Source organism: Vombatus ursinus, unplaced genomic scaffold, assembly GCF_900497805.2.
Source record: "Vombatus ursinus unplaced genomic scaffold, bare-nosed wombat genome assembly UNPS02014772.1, whole genome shotgun sequence".
Taxonomy (NCBI): domain Eukaryota; kingdom Metazoa; phylum Chordata; class Mammalia; order Diprotodontia; family Vombatidae; genus Vombatus; species Vombatus ursinus.
Window position 1 is genome coordinate 1151272 of NW_020954550.1, and position 17425 is coordinate 1168696.

The 17425-nt window shown below is 38.2% G+C and overlaps 1 protein-coding gene across 1 annotated transcript in view; it reads left to right on the forward strand.

The window, feature by feature from the left end:
* Positions 1 to 17425, forward strand: part of SV2C (synaptic vesicle glycoprotein 2C) — a 205520-nt gene that overhangs the window by 149914 nt on the left and 38181 nt on the right. Inside the window, exons 5-9 of the mRNA XM_027863597.1 lie at positions 2197 to 2286; positions 7251 to 7361; positions 8112 to 8200; positions 11515 to 11679; positions 14934 to 15067. Of these exons, the coding sequence (XP_027719398.1) occupies positions 2197 to 2286; positions 7251 to 7361; positions 8112 to 8200; positions 11515 to 11679; positions 14934 to 15067 (589 nt within the window). The remainder of the gene's footprint in view (positions 1 to 2196; positions 2287 to 7250; positions 7362 to 8111; positions 8201 to 11514; positions 11680 to 14933; positions 15068 to 17425) is intronic.

Sequence of the window (17425 nt, forward strand, 5' to 3'; positions counted from 1 at the left end):
CCACTTACCCTGAATTTCAGGACTGAGAGTAATAGTCACTATACTCCCAGTTCCTCACTTTTATGACAAATATATACAGTCAAGGAAAACAAATTTCCACATTGGCTATATCCAAAAACACATGTCTCATTCACAAACCTTGAAGTGCTACCTATTATTATCTCTTTTCCAAACTGCATTTCTAGCTGATTACTAAACATCCCCACCTAGATGTTCTTGTAGCACCTGACACTCAACATGTCCAACACAGAAACACATCAGCTTTTACTCCAAACTAGTAACTCTTTTTGACTTCCCTATTTGTCAATGGCACCACCTTTATCCTATCACCCATATTCAAAACCTGTTATCTTGACTCTCCCCTCCCCTTCATCTCCCATGTCTAGTTATTAAGTCCTGACAAGTCTGTCTCTGAAACATCTCTCAAATATATCCCCTCCTTTCCACTATCATTGGTACCATTCATTACAATTCTCCTCAACAACTGTTAACAGCCTTCTAATTGGTATGCCCTCCAGTCTCCCCACCATCCAATTCACCTTTCATGCACCATCAAAGTAATATCCCTTATGTACTGCTCTGATCATGTCACTTATGGACTCAAAACACTTCATTAACTTTATATTGCCTACCAAATAAAGTCTAAATTCCTTAACCTTGTGTTCAAGGCTTTCTACAGCCTTAGACCACTCCAATTTTCCAACTTGTCTTACCATTGTTCTGTCCCATGTGCTTCATGCTCTGACCAAACTGTACTATTTTTCCTCCCTGACACTTTCTTCCCCCTATGACTTTGTTCATACTATGTCCAATTCCTTGAGTACTTCCCCCCTTCTCTTTTGAAATCCTTCTCATCCTTCAAGGCCTAAATCTGATACCACTATCTCCATGTCATCATCTTGGATCCCACTCATCAGAAATTATTTTCCCCGCTAGGTAGCACAGTAGGAAGGATGCTGAAGTTGGATTTGGGAAGACCTGAGTTCAGATATGATCTCATACACTCTATGAACTATGTTACTACTTTGGACAAATCACTTAACCTCTGCTTGCATTAGTTTCTTCAACTGCAAAATGGGGACAATAACAGCATCTATCCTTCAGGGTTGTTGTGAGGACCAAATGAGATATTTGTAAAGTGCCTGGTAAATTTTAAAGTTCTATATAAATGCTGGCTATTATTATTATTAATTATGCAATTTCATCTTACTAGATATGGCTCATTATTCCTGTCTGCCAAAATCTTTTTGAATCCTTATTCTGTCATCCAACATACTTAATACTTCTTTTAGCTTCATATCAACTGTCCTTTATAGCAAAACCATTTATGGGTTTTGAGGTGGGAGAGTATGACTATTTTAAAAAACTAGAGTACTATAGTAGTGGTCTTGGAAGGTGGGCCATGGTTACATAACTGAAGTGGTGAAAGGGGAAAGGGATGGAAGAAAGGACAATACCAAACAGCACATCCTGGTAACTTAGTGGATGCCAGTGAGGAAGTGCATGGTGAGGCAGAATCAATCTGTTTGTAAGAGACTTTTATAAAGTAGTCATTCATAAGCCAGACACTCCCTGTAACCCACAGAAGTTAGATTCTGGTCTCCCTAGTATCCAGGATACTCCAGGACAGTAAATTAGGCACTTTGGAGATGCTAATGGGGAGAATGGAGAACCATTTATATTCTTCACTAGGGAGTCATTCACCACAGAGCCAGTTGCCTTACAGAAGTAGTTCATTGTGTTTGCCTCATGACCAAAAAGATCTTCCACACCTCCTTGAACACCTAATTTGCCATTCAATTTACTACGTAAGAGATTGATTCACAATGTTCTAAAAGTGCATTCTTTTAAACTTTCAAACATAAATGGACTTAATCTTCTTAGTAAATTTGGAGGCAAGGTTTTCTATCATGGAGAGCTTCCACAAAACATAAATATACTCCCTCAACATAATGTAGGCAATTTTCAGGGTGCTTTTCAGAGTCCTATGATGGGAATTTACTCAGTGATGTTCAGGTGACTTAGAAGAATTCCTGTAGAGTAGTCATCCCAACACCCTTCGAGGAATCAAGCTCTCGGATGCCCTGGCTGAAGTTAGATTGTCTTCAGGGTTAATAAATGTTGATTGATTCATTTGGAGGTCAGGGGAAGGCAAAATTTGGTCTTGTATTTCACACACATGCTCAAACTTCCTAGGTTGGGAAGCATGATGAAGCCTGGATGATTTTGAAGCAAATCCATGACACTAACATGAGAGCACGTGGCCAGCCTGAGAAAGTCTTCACTGTAAGTACAGCTCCTCAGTTATTCCTCCTTCCCCACCCCAGGCCCCGGGTCCTTTGCAGTCCTTCTCCTTTCTGAATAGGCCTGATATATTTCCTTGCTAGTTCAGAGTAGCTTATAGTGCGGTACAGTGGAAAGGATCTGAGATCAAAGGATCTGAGTTTGAATCCTGGCTCTGCCCCTTCCTCTCTCTGGGATGCAGATTAGACCCCCTAGGGATTAGACTAGGTGACCTCTAATATTCATTCTAGCTCTCGGTCTATGACCATGTAAGCCCAAGATATATAAGGAGCATTACTGAAAAACTGGAGCTGACCCAGGAAACAAATCACAAAGCTTATTGAGATGGAACTGAAACTCCATCAAATGGCCAACTGTCTCAAGCCTTCTCATCCTACAAAATCCTTGTCCATGTCCTTCCACAAGTTAACTGTTTGAATATTAGGACATTATTTGGACAGTGCACCTATTATACTTCCCTTTCTTCTGGTTTTCTTTATAGTGAAAATATCATTGTAGATATGGTTGAATTGATCACACAGTGCACCAGCTTATTGGTCACTGGACAAGGATCTCGTTTTTACTGTACCAACAATAAAATCAACATTTGTAGATGGTCTTATAACTGAGGTGATTAGCACCCCCTCCCTATTTTCTGCCATCTCCCCCCTGTCCCTGTGGAAACAGCACCCAATGCCATTTTGTAATTGTATGTCTTTCATGGGTATGTCACAGCCAAAAATTCATCCAGGCCAACTCACTGTTGATAAATATCTACCATGCATAGTTAGGTTGGTCCTTGAAACATAGACACAGTCTTTCACTGGGACCACACATTGAATCTTTTTGGCTTGGAAGAACTTGTCAGAGCAGGAAGGATAGGAAAACCACAAAGTTCAATGGCACTAGATTTGGAGTCAAAGGACATGGGTTTGAATCCTGGCTCTGCTACTTATCCCCTGTGTAACCTTAGTTAAGTCATTGGGCTTCAGTTTCCTCATCTGTAAAATAAAGGGATTCTACTAGATAATCTCCAACAAACTGTTCAGCTCTAAAATCTATGGAACTATACATGGATCTACAAATTGAATTTTACTGCATAAAAGCTTGGAACTTAATGAATAAGTCATATACGAGTAATTGAGATTTGACTATGCTTGCAAATGCAAGTTCTATATTTTAGTTAGAAATGGTATGCCTAAGAATAGAGGTAAACCTACATAGTGTCAGAGGAGGTGACTACCTGTGTTTGATAGCTGCTAAAAGGCCTACCTGTCCCAAAATATCTTGTCTACAAGCCTACCACAGTCCCTTTAATTCTCAGAATTAGTCACTAACTGACTTGGGTTAAAAATATCATCTTGAGAAGACTGTTAAAATGCAAATATCCATTCTTGATTTATCACATTAGATTGCAATGGAATTTAGGACAGGTTAATTCTGATTGACAATGAAAGATAGGACAGTATTATTTTATGTATAGCAGTTGTGGCATCCTCCTTTCAAATGTGGAATCTACAAAAAGCTATCCTAGGTACCTTTTGGTACCACCACATGAGCCCCATAGTATGTTAAGTTTTTCTCTAGTAAACCAGAGGTACAATTAGTTGAAAGCAAAGACATTTAATGAAGTTGTACCATAAGATTTGCAATGTAATAACCTTTCTGAAAATGTAGGGGATGCTCTTCCACAAGTATAAATAAACATACACATATACATATATATACACGTACATATATATACGTATATATACACATATACACATATATACATGTACATATATACATATATATCAGCAACAAGGAGAATGATCACAAGTAGGGAAGGGAGAAAGAAACACATAGAGAATACATGTAAAGAGACAATTTATATCTTTGATGGTTCAAGAGTCCCAATGTCTTTGGGTGATGCCATTGCACTATGAGAGTAGTACACACCAGGTCTGTTCCTGAATGAGTATATTCCTACTCCAACCTCTCTGGACCTAATCCTCCATGGACATATTGCTCTGCTGGACTTACTGGGTCTGTTCCTTGATAAGCCTACTCTTTCCTAGGAAAGGACCCTTTGCTCCACTGGGCTTTTCTGGTTTCCACTGGCACACTGTTTGGCTTGTTTCAGAATGTCATCATTGCTCCCTGCCAGTATCTTCTTGACTCCTCTTTTTAGGGATGGTCAAGCCATCTTTTCCTCAAGTCAGCTAGGATATGGTGACTAGAACCTCTCCCTGATAAAGGCAGGATAACTGTTTAGTCATAGCTACCACACTCATCTAAGAAAAGCTAGGCATGTTGCACCCCTCCCTGTCCAGGCACTAAGGTTAAACCTAAGATTAGATCTTTCTGTTTCTGAACCCTACATCTGGGACAGAGACCAAAGCCTTCTGTTACAGATGATTCTCAGACTCACAGTTCTCACAAGTTTATACATTCCCAAGATCCTCTATGATTTGGCTGAAAATGAATTGGAATCAGAACAAAATGTAGACTAAGGGGCAAAGTCAGTGTTTTCTACCCACCTAACCCAAATTCATGTCTTATTTTTGCAAATCTGTCATCAGCAAAGCCTCAATGCTGTGATGCAACATCTAGAGGAAACCTCATGCTTCAGTCTCCAAATTGAAAATAAGGCTTTACCTATGTCCTTGTTCCTTTCCCTACCAACTAAATAAAATGATGAGGCCACTATTGTTCTTTCCCAAAATAATCTCAGCTTGGTTTGAAAAATCATTTAAGTGGATAAGAATTGATGTTTACTGATGAAACAAATTCACTTGAGCAGCTTCACCCATGACTATTTGGTAGACACTCACAGTGCTTGCCTTTCAGTGGCAATATTCTAATAACCAAAAATTGGTGAGGAAAGCACCAAAAACCATTTTAATGCTTTAGTCCAGCAACTAAATTAGACCCAGGGAGGAAAAGATGTCTTGGATATTACTTAATGCATTATAAACCTAGATCCAATGGCTTTGGCTATTTGTTTGATAATGTGGACTTTCAGGGGATATTTGCTAAAGGGCAGTTTGGATGTGTTTGGAAGTTAGGTAGCACAATGACTTGGAATCAGGAAGATCTAGTTTTGAATCCTGCCTCAGACATTTACTATTTGTGTGACATTGGGCCAATCACCTAATAGTTATTTGGCATCAGCTTCTTTATCTTTACAATGGGGATCAGGGCAGGGCCAAGATGGCAGATTAGAGGCAGTTGCTCAGCTTAACTCTTCCAACATTCGCCTCCAAATCACTTTAAAATAATGCCTCAAATCAAATTTTGGAGAGACAGAACCAACAAAAGGCCTGGGTAAGATGTTTTTCCAGCCGAAGAAAACTTAAGAGATCTGCAGAAAAAGTCTGTGGCACCAGGTAGAGGCCTGTCCAGAATCCATGCATGTGGCAGTGGCAACAGCAGCCACAGCAACTATCAGCCTAGAGATGGTAAGGAGGTTGGACAATTGGTCAGCTAGAGATTACAGGGGACCCATTGCTGGTACTGGATACAGCTGGTGCTGATTGGCAACTCTATTGCTCATATGCAATTCTGGGTCACAGTTTCAGGTCAGAGGAAAGTACTGGTGGTAGGTCATAAGGGAGCAGGGGCTCTGTCACAGTACTGGAGCAAAAAGGAGTGCTAGGGCTTGAAGCTGCAAGGGCCCATGGGCCCTTCCTAGGTAAAGACCAGAGTGCAGGTCAGGAGAGCAGTGACTATACCTCTCCAAAGATCAAACCACCTTGAAAGCACCAAAAACTCATAGAACTCCCCAACAAGCTCTGAAAATAGCAGCACAAAGAAAGCCTGAAACTTGGCACAGTGCCTCCCCACCCCAGATGAGCAGAGCCAAACTTTAACAAGTAGTTTAAACTCAAGAAATAGGCTGAAAAAATGAGCAAAGAACAACAAAAGAGAATTTGACCGTAAAAAGCTACTACAGTGACAGGGAATACCAAGACATAAACTCAGAAGAAAACAATAATGTGAAAACAGCTACCCAAAAAAAGCCTCAAAGAAAAATGCTAATTGGACCCAAGTCCAACAACAATTCCTGGAAGAATTAAAGAGATAAGAGTGGTAGAGGAAAAAATGGGGAAAGAAATGAGAGTGATGCAAAAAAATTATGAAGAGAAAGTAATAGCTTGGTAAAAGAGGCACAGAAAAATACAGAAGAAAGTAACACCTTAAAAAACAAAATTGGTCAAATGGTAAAAGAGGCACAAAAATCCACTGAAGAGAAGAACTCCTTAAAAAGCAGAATTGGCCAAATGGAAATGGAAGTAAAAATCTCACTGAAAATTCTTTAAAAATTGGAATTGGGTAAGTAAAAGCTAACGACTCCATGAAACATCAAGAAACAAAAAAAAAAAACAAAGTCAAAGGAAAATAGAAAATAGTTCAAAAGAAATAGAAGAAAATGTGAACTATCTCACTAGAAAAATAACTACCTGGAAAATAGATCAAGGAGACACAATTTAAGAATTATTGGATGATATGAAGTTAAACTGTTTACATTCTTGTATGAGAAGATGATACATGTAACTCCTAAGAACTTTATCATTAGATAACATGCGAAGCATTTTGCAAATCTTAAAGTGCTACATAAACATTAGCCACTTCAATTTTTTTGTTAAACAAGATGTATCCTGCATATCTTACCCAATCCAACATGTCCCAAGCATTCTCTAGTCCACTGGCCTTGGCAGTTGCTCCTTCCCTTTACCATACTTAACACCACAAAATGGGACCATCAGTGCCATATATCTGATGAACTTGGGCTCCTCTCCCCTTCATGCCGGCAAACTTAATCTCTGTTCTATTTCCTACTTCTCAGAGTAGTTTTGATTTGTACACTTATTTCTAGTTGGTCCTAGATGTCCACAGATGATGAAATTCATATATATTTAACATCTGTAAACTTAAACCAGAAAAGAAAAAAATATAAGCACTTTCTGCTCAACTGCTCCTTACAGGTGAACAGAATCAAAACTCCAAAGCAGATCGATGAATTGATTGAAATTGAGAGTGACACAGGGACCTGGTACAAGAGGTGTTTTGTTCGAATTCGCACAGAATTGTATGGAGTAAGTAATGAATCCCATCTGTGACGTTTGTCTTTCTTGGCATTATAACAGTTCTCTAAGATCATGTGTTATAGATGAGTTATCAATCTGTTTCTGTAGAGGGAATTTCCATAAAAGAAGTTTCCCACACCAATAAAACAATAGGTCCCAACCCCAAAAGAAAAGTGAATAGTAATAGATAGATGTAGCAGTGACTCTCAGGGGCATGCTGCTGATGCATTACACCTGATTCCAGAAACAGTTTCAGGTAATTGGAGGACCTTGATTCAAAGTCCCACTCTGCTAGGTATTATCTGTGTGACCTGGAGTGAGCCATTGACCCTCTTTTTGCCTCACTTACTTCATATATAATTTGAAGGATTTGGCATGGATAAAATATATTCCATTTCCTGTGTTTCTAAAATGTTGAGATACCCTGGGGACCAGCAGAGACAAGAGAAGAATGAAGATTGGTTCCTACCTTTGAAAAAGGCGAGTCTTTCAGCAATGATTTGGGATAGATTGTAATCTTTGGATGTGTAAAGAAGAAACCACAGTCTCAAATACTGAGAGCATGAAAACTCATTATGATCTAGTTTCCTGACAAGGGACCCTTTTCTTGTTTAATTTTAACCAAATAGGATCAAGGAAAGCCCATTCTTCCCAGATCTACCGTCTCCCCATTATCTAAATGCATCACTTTAGATTTTATTCATCTTGGTTTTTGCTAAACTATTATGTTAGAGAAATTAACTCTCTAATATTTCACAGATCTGGTTGACTTTTATGAGATGTTTTAACTATCCGGTTAAGGAGAATACACTGAAGCTGACAGCAGTTTGGTTCACCTTGTCTTTTGGGTAAGAGTCATTTGGATTCTTGGAGAAAAAAATGATAAGGATTCTTCCTTCCTTAGGGCTTTTCCATTCTGATGGTAACTTTCATATCACTTGGTGGCACAGACACACTCTGTAGCTGTGAATGTTTTATTTTTCTTTTCATTTTAATGTGTGACTAGTTCTAGTTTCAACAAAAGCAGCTGTCTGATAATTTCACATATTTCATGTATCATGGTTATGCAAATTGGGAGGGCAAAACCCAGTAACATTTGGAAAATGATCTTTTTTTTGCCACAAAGCTTACCATCTGCTAAATTAGAATGCTGAAGAAAGGGGAATCAGGGGACAGGAGGAGGAATTTCATCTGCTTTTGATTGAATTCCATTTGTTGTCAGAAAATTTTAAGTTTTCATGTTCCCTGTAATATCTTCTCTATCATCTTCCCTAATAACTGCAAAACAGATAATATCCTGCATTTGGGGCTGTGTGGTAAAGAATTGTAACAACCAACCACTGTGCCCCAAGTTAATACACTTATACTTGACCAAAGTTTACTCAACATCCTACTGGCACAAGCTAAAGAACTGGCAAGAGAACCCTGTTTCCTTGGGACCTAACCAGTATTCTACCCAACAAGATTTACAAGACAATAGTTCATGAGTCTCCCACCTTTCTCCCTTTCCTATCTCAGCTAGCCAATACTTTAATAGCTAACATTTATTTAGTGCTTTGCAGTTGAGTAGGTGGCTCACTAGATTGAGAGCTGTGCCTGCAGTCAGGAAGACTCATCTTCCTGAGTTCAAATCTGGCCTCAGGTACTTACTAGTTGTGTGACCCTGGACAAGTCACTTAACCTTGTTTGCCTCCATTTCCTCAACTGTAAAATGAGCTGAGGGGAAATGGCAAGTTACTTTGGTATCTTTGCCAAGAAAACCCCTAAATTCGGGTCACAAAGAGTCAGATACTACTGAAATGACTGAGCAACAATTTAGCGCTTTAAGGTTTGCATAGTGTGTTACAAATGTCGTCTAACTATAATTCTATGAGCTTACATGGCATCCTGAAACACAAGGTTTCATGAGAATCTTTGTGTCTGGCAGAGTACCTCTCACCAGTGTGGAAATATTCCAGAGGGCTTCAAAATGGCTTTTACCCATCAGAATAATCTGTATTCTTTGTTCTTTTAAAGGCAATGGGGCAGCAAGCAACTGAATACAGAGTAGAGAGGCAGAACAACAAAGTGAAAAGAATGTTACACTTGGAGTCAGGAGAGACCTGGGTTCAAATTCTACCTTCATCACTACCCTTAAGACCATGGGCAAGTCGATTCACCAACCTGAGCCTTAGTTTCCTGAAATGTAAAATGGAGACAATAGCACCTGTACTACTGACCTCACAGGGCTGCTGTGAGAATCAAATAGAAGCACTTTGCAAACCTTTAAAGACCATGTGAATGTCAGTTATTATTATTAGTCTTAGATGGATATAAGCTATATCTCCTTTTCCTGACTCCCTGAAATGTCTTTAACTCTGAAATTTTTTTGTAATTATTAAGAACATGAGAAGATACAATTATAACCCTTATATGAGGACTCTATCTGGTGACAAGTGGGGTACAATGGAAAGGGCTGGATTTGAATCCTGCCTGTGCTTTTTGCCACTCGTGTGACCTTGGGCAAGTCATTTCCTTTTTCTGGGCCTCAGTGTTTTTATCTTTAAAATGAACAAACAGCCCAAACACTCCAGCTTCTGGGATAAGAACTCACTATTTAACAAAAACTGCTGGGAAAACTGGAAAAGGGTATGGCAGAAACTGGGCATAGACCAACATCTTACACACTATACCAAGATAAAGTCAAAATGGGTACATGATTTAGATATAAAGGCTGATACTATAAGCAAACTAGGAGAACAAGGAATAATTTGCCTGTCTGATCTATGGAGAAGGGAAGAATTTAAGAGAAAATAAGAAATAGAGAACATTATGAAATGCAAAATGGATGATTTTGATTACATTAAATTGAAAAGTTTTTGCACAAACAAAGCCAATGTAACCAAGATTAGAAGGAAGCAGAAAGCTGGGAAACAACTTTTTACAGCCAGTATCTCTGATAAAGGCCTCATTTTTAAAATACATAGAGAACTGAGTTGAATTTATAAGAATACAAGTCATTCCCCAATTGATAAATGGTCAAAGGATATGAACAAGCAGTTTTCAGTTGAAGAAATTAAAACTATCTATAGTCATATGAAAAAATGCTCTAAATCACTATTGATTAGAGAAATGCACATCAAAATAACTCTGAGATACCACATCATACCTATTAGATTGGTTAACATGACAAAACAGAAAAATGATAAATGTTGGAGATGTGGGAAAATTGAAACACTAATGCATTGCTAGTGGAGTTGTGAACTGATCCGACCATTCTGGAGAGCAATTTGGAACTATATCCGAAGGGCAATCAAACTGTGCATACTCTTTGACCCAGCAATACTACTTCTAGGTCTGTATCTCAAAGAGATCATAAAAATGGGAAAAGGACCCACATGTTCAAAAATACTTACAGCAGCTCTTTTTGTGGTGGCCAAGAATTGGAAATTGAAAGGATGCCCATCAATTGGGGAATGGCTGAACAAGTTGTAGTATATGAATGTAATAGAATACTATTGTGCTATAAGAAATGATGAGCAGGCAGACTTCAGAAAAACCTGGAAAGATTTAAATGAACTGATGCTGAGTGAAGTGAGCAGAACCAGGAGAACATTGCACACAGTAACAGCCACACTGTGTGATGACTGACTTTGATAGACTTAGCTCTTCTCAGCAATACAAGGATCTAAGACAACTCCAAAAGATTCACAATGGAAAATGCTATCCACATCTAGAGAAAGAACTTAGTAATCTGAATGCAGATGGAAGCATGCTATTTGCTCTCCTTTTCTTTTATTGTTTTGTTTTGTTTTGTTTTGTTTCTGCTTTCTCGTGGTTCCTCCCATTAGTTCTAATTGTCCTTTACATCATAGCTAATATGAAAATATGCTTAATATGAATGTATAAGTAGAGTTATATCAGATTGCAGGCCAGCTTGGGGAGGGTGGGAGAAGAGGGAGGGGCAGAAAATTTAAAACTCAAAATCTTATAGAAATGAATGTTGAAAACTAAAAATAAATTAATATTAAAAAATTAAAAATAAAAACATAATAAAATAAAATAAAATGAACAAGCAGGACCCTTCCTTAGACAATCATTGATGTCATTGACTTTGCATGTTGGAGGGCTCACTTTCATGCACTGGAGTCCTTAACAAGCAAGGCTTTCTTTGTCTTCACAGGTACTATGGATTGTCTGTCTGGTTCCCTGATGTCATTAAGCATCTGCAGTCTGATGAATATGTAGCCCAAGTGAGAAATATTGACGGAGAAAAAGTGGCCAATTTTACTCTTAACTTCACCTTGGAAAATCAGATCCACACCAGTATAGAATACGACAATGGCAGGTCGAGAAACGTTTAAGTACAATCATTTACTACCAATCTAGGAAAGAGAATTGTAAGGTTGCTAAGGCAATGTGACAATGAATGCTGAATATTCCTTTTCAGTTTGTAAACATTAGCCCTTGTGCTCAGTGTTAGAGGTTTTAGATGGTCTCAATAAAACAGGTAAAGTTATGTGGGGTATCAGTTCTTTTTCCATTTAATTTATGAAGCGTTTGCGCGCGCATGTGTGAGTGTGTCTGTGTGTGCGTGTGTGTTTCTAGAGATAAGGAGTAGACCAGCCATAAGAGAGGTAAGAAAAGTTTGGACAAAATCTAAAAGGGCACAAATAGGGAGAGAAAACAGGCCATATGAAGTGACAATGCAGGTACTGGTATAATTTTGTATGAAGAAATAAAAAAAAACTAGGTTACAATACCAGCCTTATGCATGTGTATATGTATGTGTACATACACACACACACACACACACACACACACACACACACATCCAACTGCTGTTTTTCATTTTGTCCTAAAGTGAATAAAAGTTTAGGTTAAAGTAGACAGTTGGGAGAATTTCTCAGTAAATAGCAAGGGTTGTAAATGTAAAGCTAATCACCATGGTCCAGATTGCATAAAATACTATAATGTTCTCTAGATATTTTTAAGACAAAGGTTGAGAACTATCTCTCAAAGGGAGCATAACTTCATCCTGGTCTGGAGACAGAAGCATGTTCGAGATGGTGTCCTGGTTCCTAATATATGCTATCTATATAACCACCATAATAACTTTTATTTGCATTCAATCAGCAAAGGCAGGGGACAATTTAAATCTTCTCATTTTAGAAAATGGAAAAGCTGTAGATCTATGATAGCTAGACAGAGTTCCTATTCTATACCTCAAGACTAAACAAGATTGAAAGGGTAAGAAAGGATTTTAAGCACTCCCTTCTCTGGAACTGTTTAATTATCTCTTGTCTTAAGTTCTAGATGAAAAGAAAGATTAAGAATGCAGTACAACGGGTCAGACCTAGTTACGTGAGGGCAAGGAGACCTAACCATTATCTGGTCAATGCAGGGTCAACTTTGTTGTCCTATATCTGGAATTCTTAACATTGTGGTCCACAGACTCCTAAGGAATCCTTGATAGATTGGAGGGGGTCTGTGAACTTGAATGGGAAAAAGAATTATTTTTACTAACTAAATTATTTTAGCTAACCAAAAATTTATTTTCATTAACTTTTGTTTTCCTTTGTAATCAATCAATTCTTTTCTAATTTTAAAACACCATTCCAGGAAAGGGTCCATAGGCTTCCTTAAAGTTCCAAAGGGGTGAGTCCATGACATGCAGAAAAGGTGAAGAACTCCTGTCCTATGGGATATTACTGACCACTGGACTTGCAATCCTTGAGTACTCTAAAAACCATCTTATTTAACCAGTATGAGTTAAAAAATGATATTTCTAAACTTTATAACCCTATACACTTTATACTCCTTACACAAGAATTCTAGTTTTCTTTTAAAGAATTTTAAAAATTGTAACCTGTATAAAGTATCCAGTCAATGTTTCCATAGAATCTCATATTCAGTAATGTCCATGAAGATCCTAAGCAGAACTAAAAAGTTAAGATTTTTCATCAGGAATCCCCTAGAAGATCGCATGAATAGTATTGGAATGCTTTCTTTAAAATATACACATCTGAAGGTAGATGTGATTACAGGATTTTGTACAATGCAGAGAAGTTAAAAATATGACTAGCCCATCTCGTTTTTAAAAACAGCTTCCCCATTCCAAATCCAATTCCATTTCAAAAAACTGATGCTCTCCTAAAAATGCAGGGCCATTTACTGTCATTCAGTAGTTTCCATCACTATGCCCTCTACTTTTGAAACAATCATCTCCAACTAAAAGTACCTTGGAGAAGTAACGGCTCCAGCTTCATTTTTGTGGTTCATTTATTAGGCTTAAATACATTGTAAAAAGAAAATGAAGCCAGATGATAGGTGAAAAAGGAATATGCACTAGGTTTGAGTTGTCTTTAAAAGGAAATGCAGGATGGTAAAGAAGTCAACTGCGTTCACCTTTTCTGCTATTGATAGGGGCAGTGTAGCCTCTTTGGTGTTGGCAAGACCTTAACTACTTGTACCCCAGTTTCTGCATTTGTAAAGAGGTGGGGAAAGACATCCCCCTCCCAGTAAACCTCTGTGCTTTTGTATCCATTCTGAAAATTAACAAGAAGCGATGGTGATCCCACAGGGCACCTAAGTCTCTATTACCCTGGTGCAAATGAAAGATTCATCCAGAATATTATGATAACATTATTACCACCATCTGCCCAGCATTCCCATCAGTGCCATCCAAGCATGTTTTCAGTTGGTTTCATCATTCTACTTACTTTGCAAAATGTGCTGGGTTATTACTTTCCTCTTTGATACACAGAACTGAATCACTCATAGTGAGAAAGAAAATGTGGCTGAAAGTGTTTGTACCTGCCATACTTCTCAAACCCTGAATCAGTGGTACCTCATATAGATGGGCCAGAATCCATATTTCCTTTCTCCAGGGAAGCCTGAAGTCATAAACATGAAACAGTGTTCTTTTATAGACAATAGACCAGGGATTCTTAACTTTTTGTGTGTCATGGGACCCTTTAGTAATCTGGTGATGCCTATGCTTTTAAAAGTATAAAATTTCAAAGGAAAACAATTATATTGAAATGCAGTTATCAAAATGTTTTTTGAAACCAGCTCACAGATCCCAGATTAAAAATCCCTGCTTTATGTAGACCCTTTCAATCATTCCATTCAATGGTCAAAGAACTTCTAATTAGAGCCAAAAAGGAGAGAGAATGGAGTGGTGACCACTCAACCAAATAAATACTCAGCCAGTGCTTGAGTATCCATGGTAAAAGCTTAGCCTTAATGACTGAAATCCAAAGGTAAAACCCAAACATGGATTTTAATCAAGTCCCACTCTTCTTTCCAACAAACTCATTCACCAAAGCTGCTGGTGAGAAATGAAATGTTGGTGTCTATGTTTTATCTCTTCTTCTTCTGATGAGAGAAGATATTGTTGAATAGTGACAAGGTCATTAAATCAGGCAAGGGAGGAAGGAAAGGGGCTGAGGAAATCTTCAAATTGAGTGTTTTGGACCCTGAATAATCAGGAATTATAATAATCAGGCATTAAGCTTCTGCTCCACCTGAATCTCTTTGACCTGCCTTTATCCCCCATGGGCCAAGGTCAGTGATACAATCTGTTTTGTGTCTTGACAGGTTTATGGGGATGAAGTTCAAATCTGTGACTTTTAAAGACTCCATTTTTAAGAGCTGCACCTTCGAGGATGTGACCTCCCTGAACACCTACTTCAGGAACTGTACATTTATTGACACAGTTTTTGACAACACAGGTATGTCACTGACCACTGCCATCAAAGGCAGGTCATTTGGGCAGGTCTATAATAATTATTATAAGCTTTATGCATATAACCAGTGTGAGGATAAGGGATCTGTGTAAGGTAATGATAACACCTAAAACAAATTTATTGGCTGATTCTCAAAGAGCAGATTGGGGTAAGCTTCCAATCTTACCATCAAAATTGGCACAAGTATATTTGTCTTACAGTTGTATCTCACTTTATGTAATGGCTATGCTCCTGAAAAGTTGAATGTGAATTAATTTTTCATAAATGATTCTATGTAATGTTGGAGAGCTCAATACTTAAAGTCATTCTTTGAATCCTTTTGTAAGACAGATAATTTGTCTGTAATTTATTTGCTTTTGTAAATCCAGGTTTTCTTAGCCTGGGTTTGCTTAAAGTAAAATACATTTTTCTTCCTTTGTAGCCAAAGCGGACGGCATTATTTAGGGAAAAAACTTGGAATCAGAAACCTAGTTCAAATGCCAGCTCGTAATTACTATGTATGTGACCATGGATGAGTCATTTTATTTTCTTGTCCTCAATTTCCTCATCTACAAAATAAGGGGGTTTTACTAAGTGGCTTTTAAAGTCCCTTCTAGCTCTGCATCCATGCTTCTGTGGAAGTCTGGGTGTTACCTGCCTTTTTTGTTTGTGTTTAACCAAAGCCTCTGGGGAGCCTGCAAGAACATCTGGAATGGGACCTAGCAGCAATGAGGCTTATGTGACAGCCCCAACCTAGAGGGAAATCTGGAGCAGACTCTTCTACACAGTAGACTGTTCCCCACTTGTGTTCCTACTCCCAGGAAGAGAAAGGGAAGAGCCCACTGTGGGTTAACAACACAGGAAGATGAGTCCAAATTTGTGACTGCTCCTTCCTACCAGTAGGAATGAGCCTGACCCTCTTAACAGGATACAGACCAAATGTGAGCAACTAACGGGAGGTGTCCAAGATCACAGTAATAGGACTAGGGACTGGCACTGCTTGACAGCTGTTAAGTGCTTGACATGTATAAGCTGCTTGAGAGGAAGAGTTGTTTCTTTTTTTGTATTTGTGGGACTATCTAGTATTCTCCACTGAAAGGGCAGCTGGGTGATGCAGTGGATACAGTGCTAGGCCAGGAGTCAGGAAGACTTGAGTTCAAATCTGGTCTCAGATATTTACTAGCTGTGTGAGCCTGAGCAGGTCACTTAACCCTGTTTGCCTCAGTTTCCTCATCTGTAAAATGCATTGGAGAAGGAAATGGCAAACCACTCTAGTATCTCTGCCAAGAAAACCCCAAATGGGGTCACGAAGAGTCAGACACAACTGAAACAACTGAACAACAACAAAATGTCCCATAGAATGGGTGTTTAATAACTGTTGATTGATTAATTGATGGGCAGAGCTTTCTGGAGTATCCTAGGATACATTGAACTCTAAATTCAACTAAAATTTCTAAAGCACAGTGCCTTTCACTTAGTAAGTACTTAATAAATGCTTATTCCCTGCCTAATTGAATTCATTCATTTAGTCAATATGTATACTTTGCCTACTATGTATAGTGAAATGTGCTAGATATTTAAGAAGTTACAAAAATAAATATATATTGCATTCTAGTTCAAGTTCCACCTGAGACTCACTGTATGATCAGGACAATCAGGCAGGTGGGTAGAGTGCTGGACCTGGATTCAGGAACACCTGAGTTCAAATCCAGCATCAGACACTTAACTGTGCAACCCTGGCTATGTCACTTCAACTTTCTGAGTCTCAGTTTCCTCATCTATAAATTGGGGATAATAATAATGCTTGTGTGTTATATTATAACCTCTCAGAGTTGTGATGATAAAATGAGATATTTGTAGAAAGTACTTTGCAAATTTTAAGGGTTACATCAATGCATGTTTTTATTACTATGCAACTTCTCTGTGTCTCAAGTTCCCACAAAATGACAAGTATAATTCATAATCTTACATTTTTAAACAAATTGTAGTCTTCATAACTAGATGATGTAGATGCTATTAGAAATGTAGTATCAACATGATTCAAATACAGTTAAACTGTCAGGAAAAAAATAAGATTAACATCAGTTATCCATGGTAAAAGAAGAGGCAAGTAGCCTCCCTAAGTTCATTTATTAAGTCAATAAATATTGGAGACAGTATGGCTGATTGGAGACAACCCTGGGGGTGGAGTTAGGAAACCTGGGTTTGATTCTGGTCCGTGACACTTATTAGCCTTGTGACTCTGGAGAAATCACTTAACCTCTCTGTGAATCAGTTTTCTTATCTATAAAATGGAGATAATATATCTATTTCAATCAATCAACAAGTAATTATTAAGCACCTACTTTGTGCTTAGACACACTA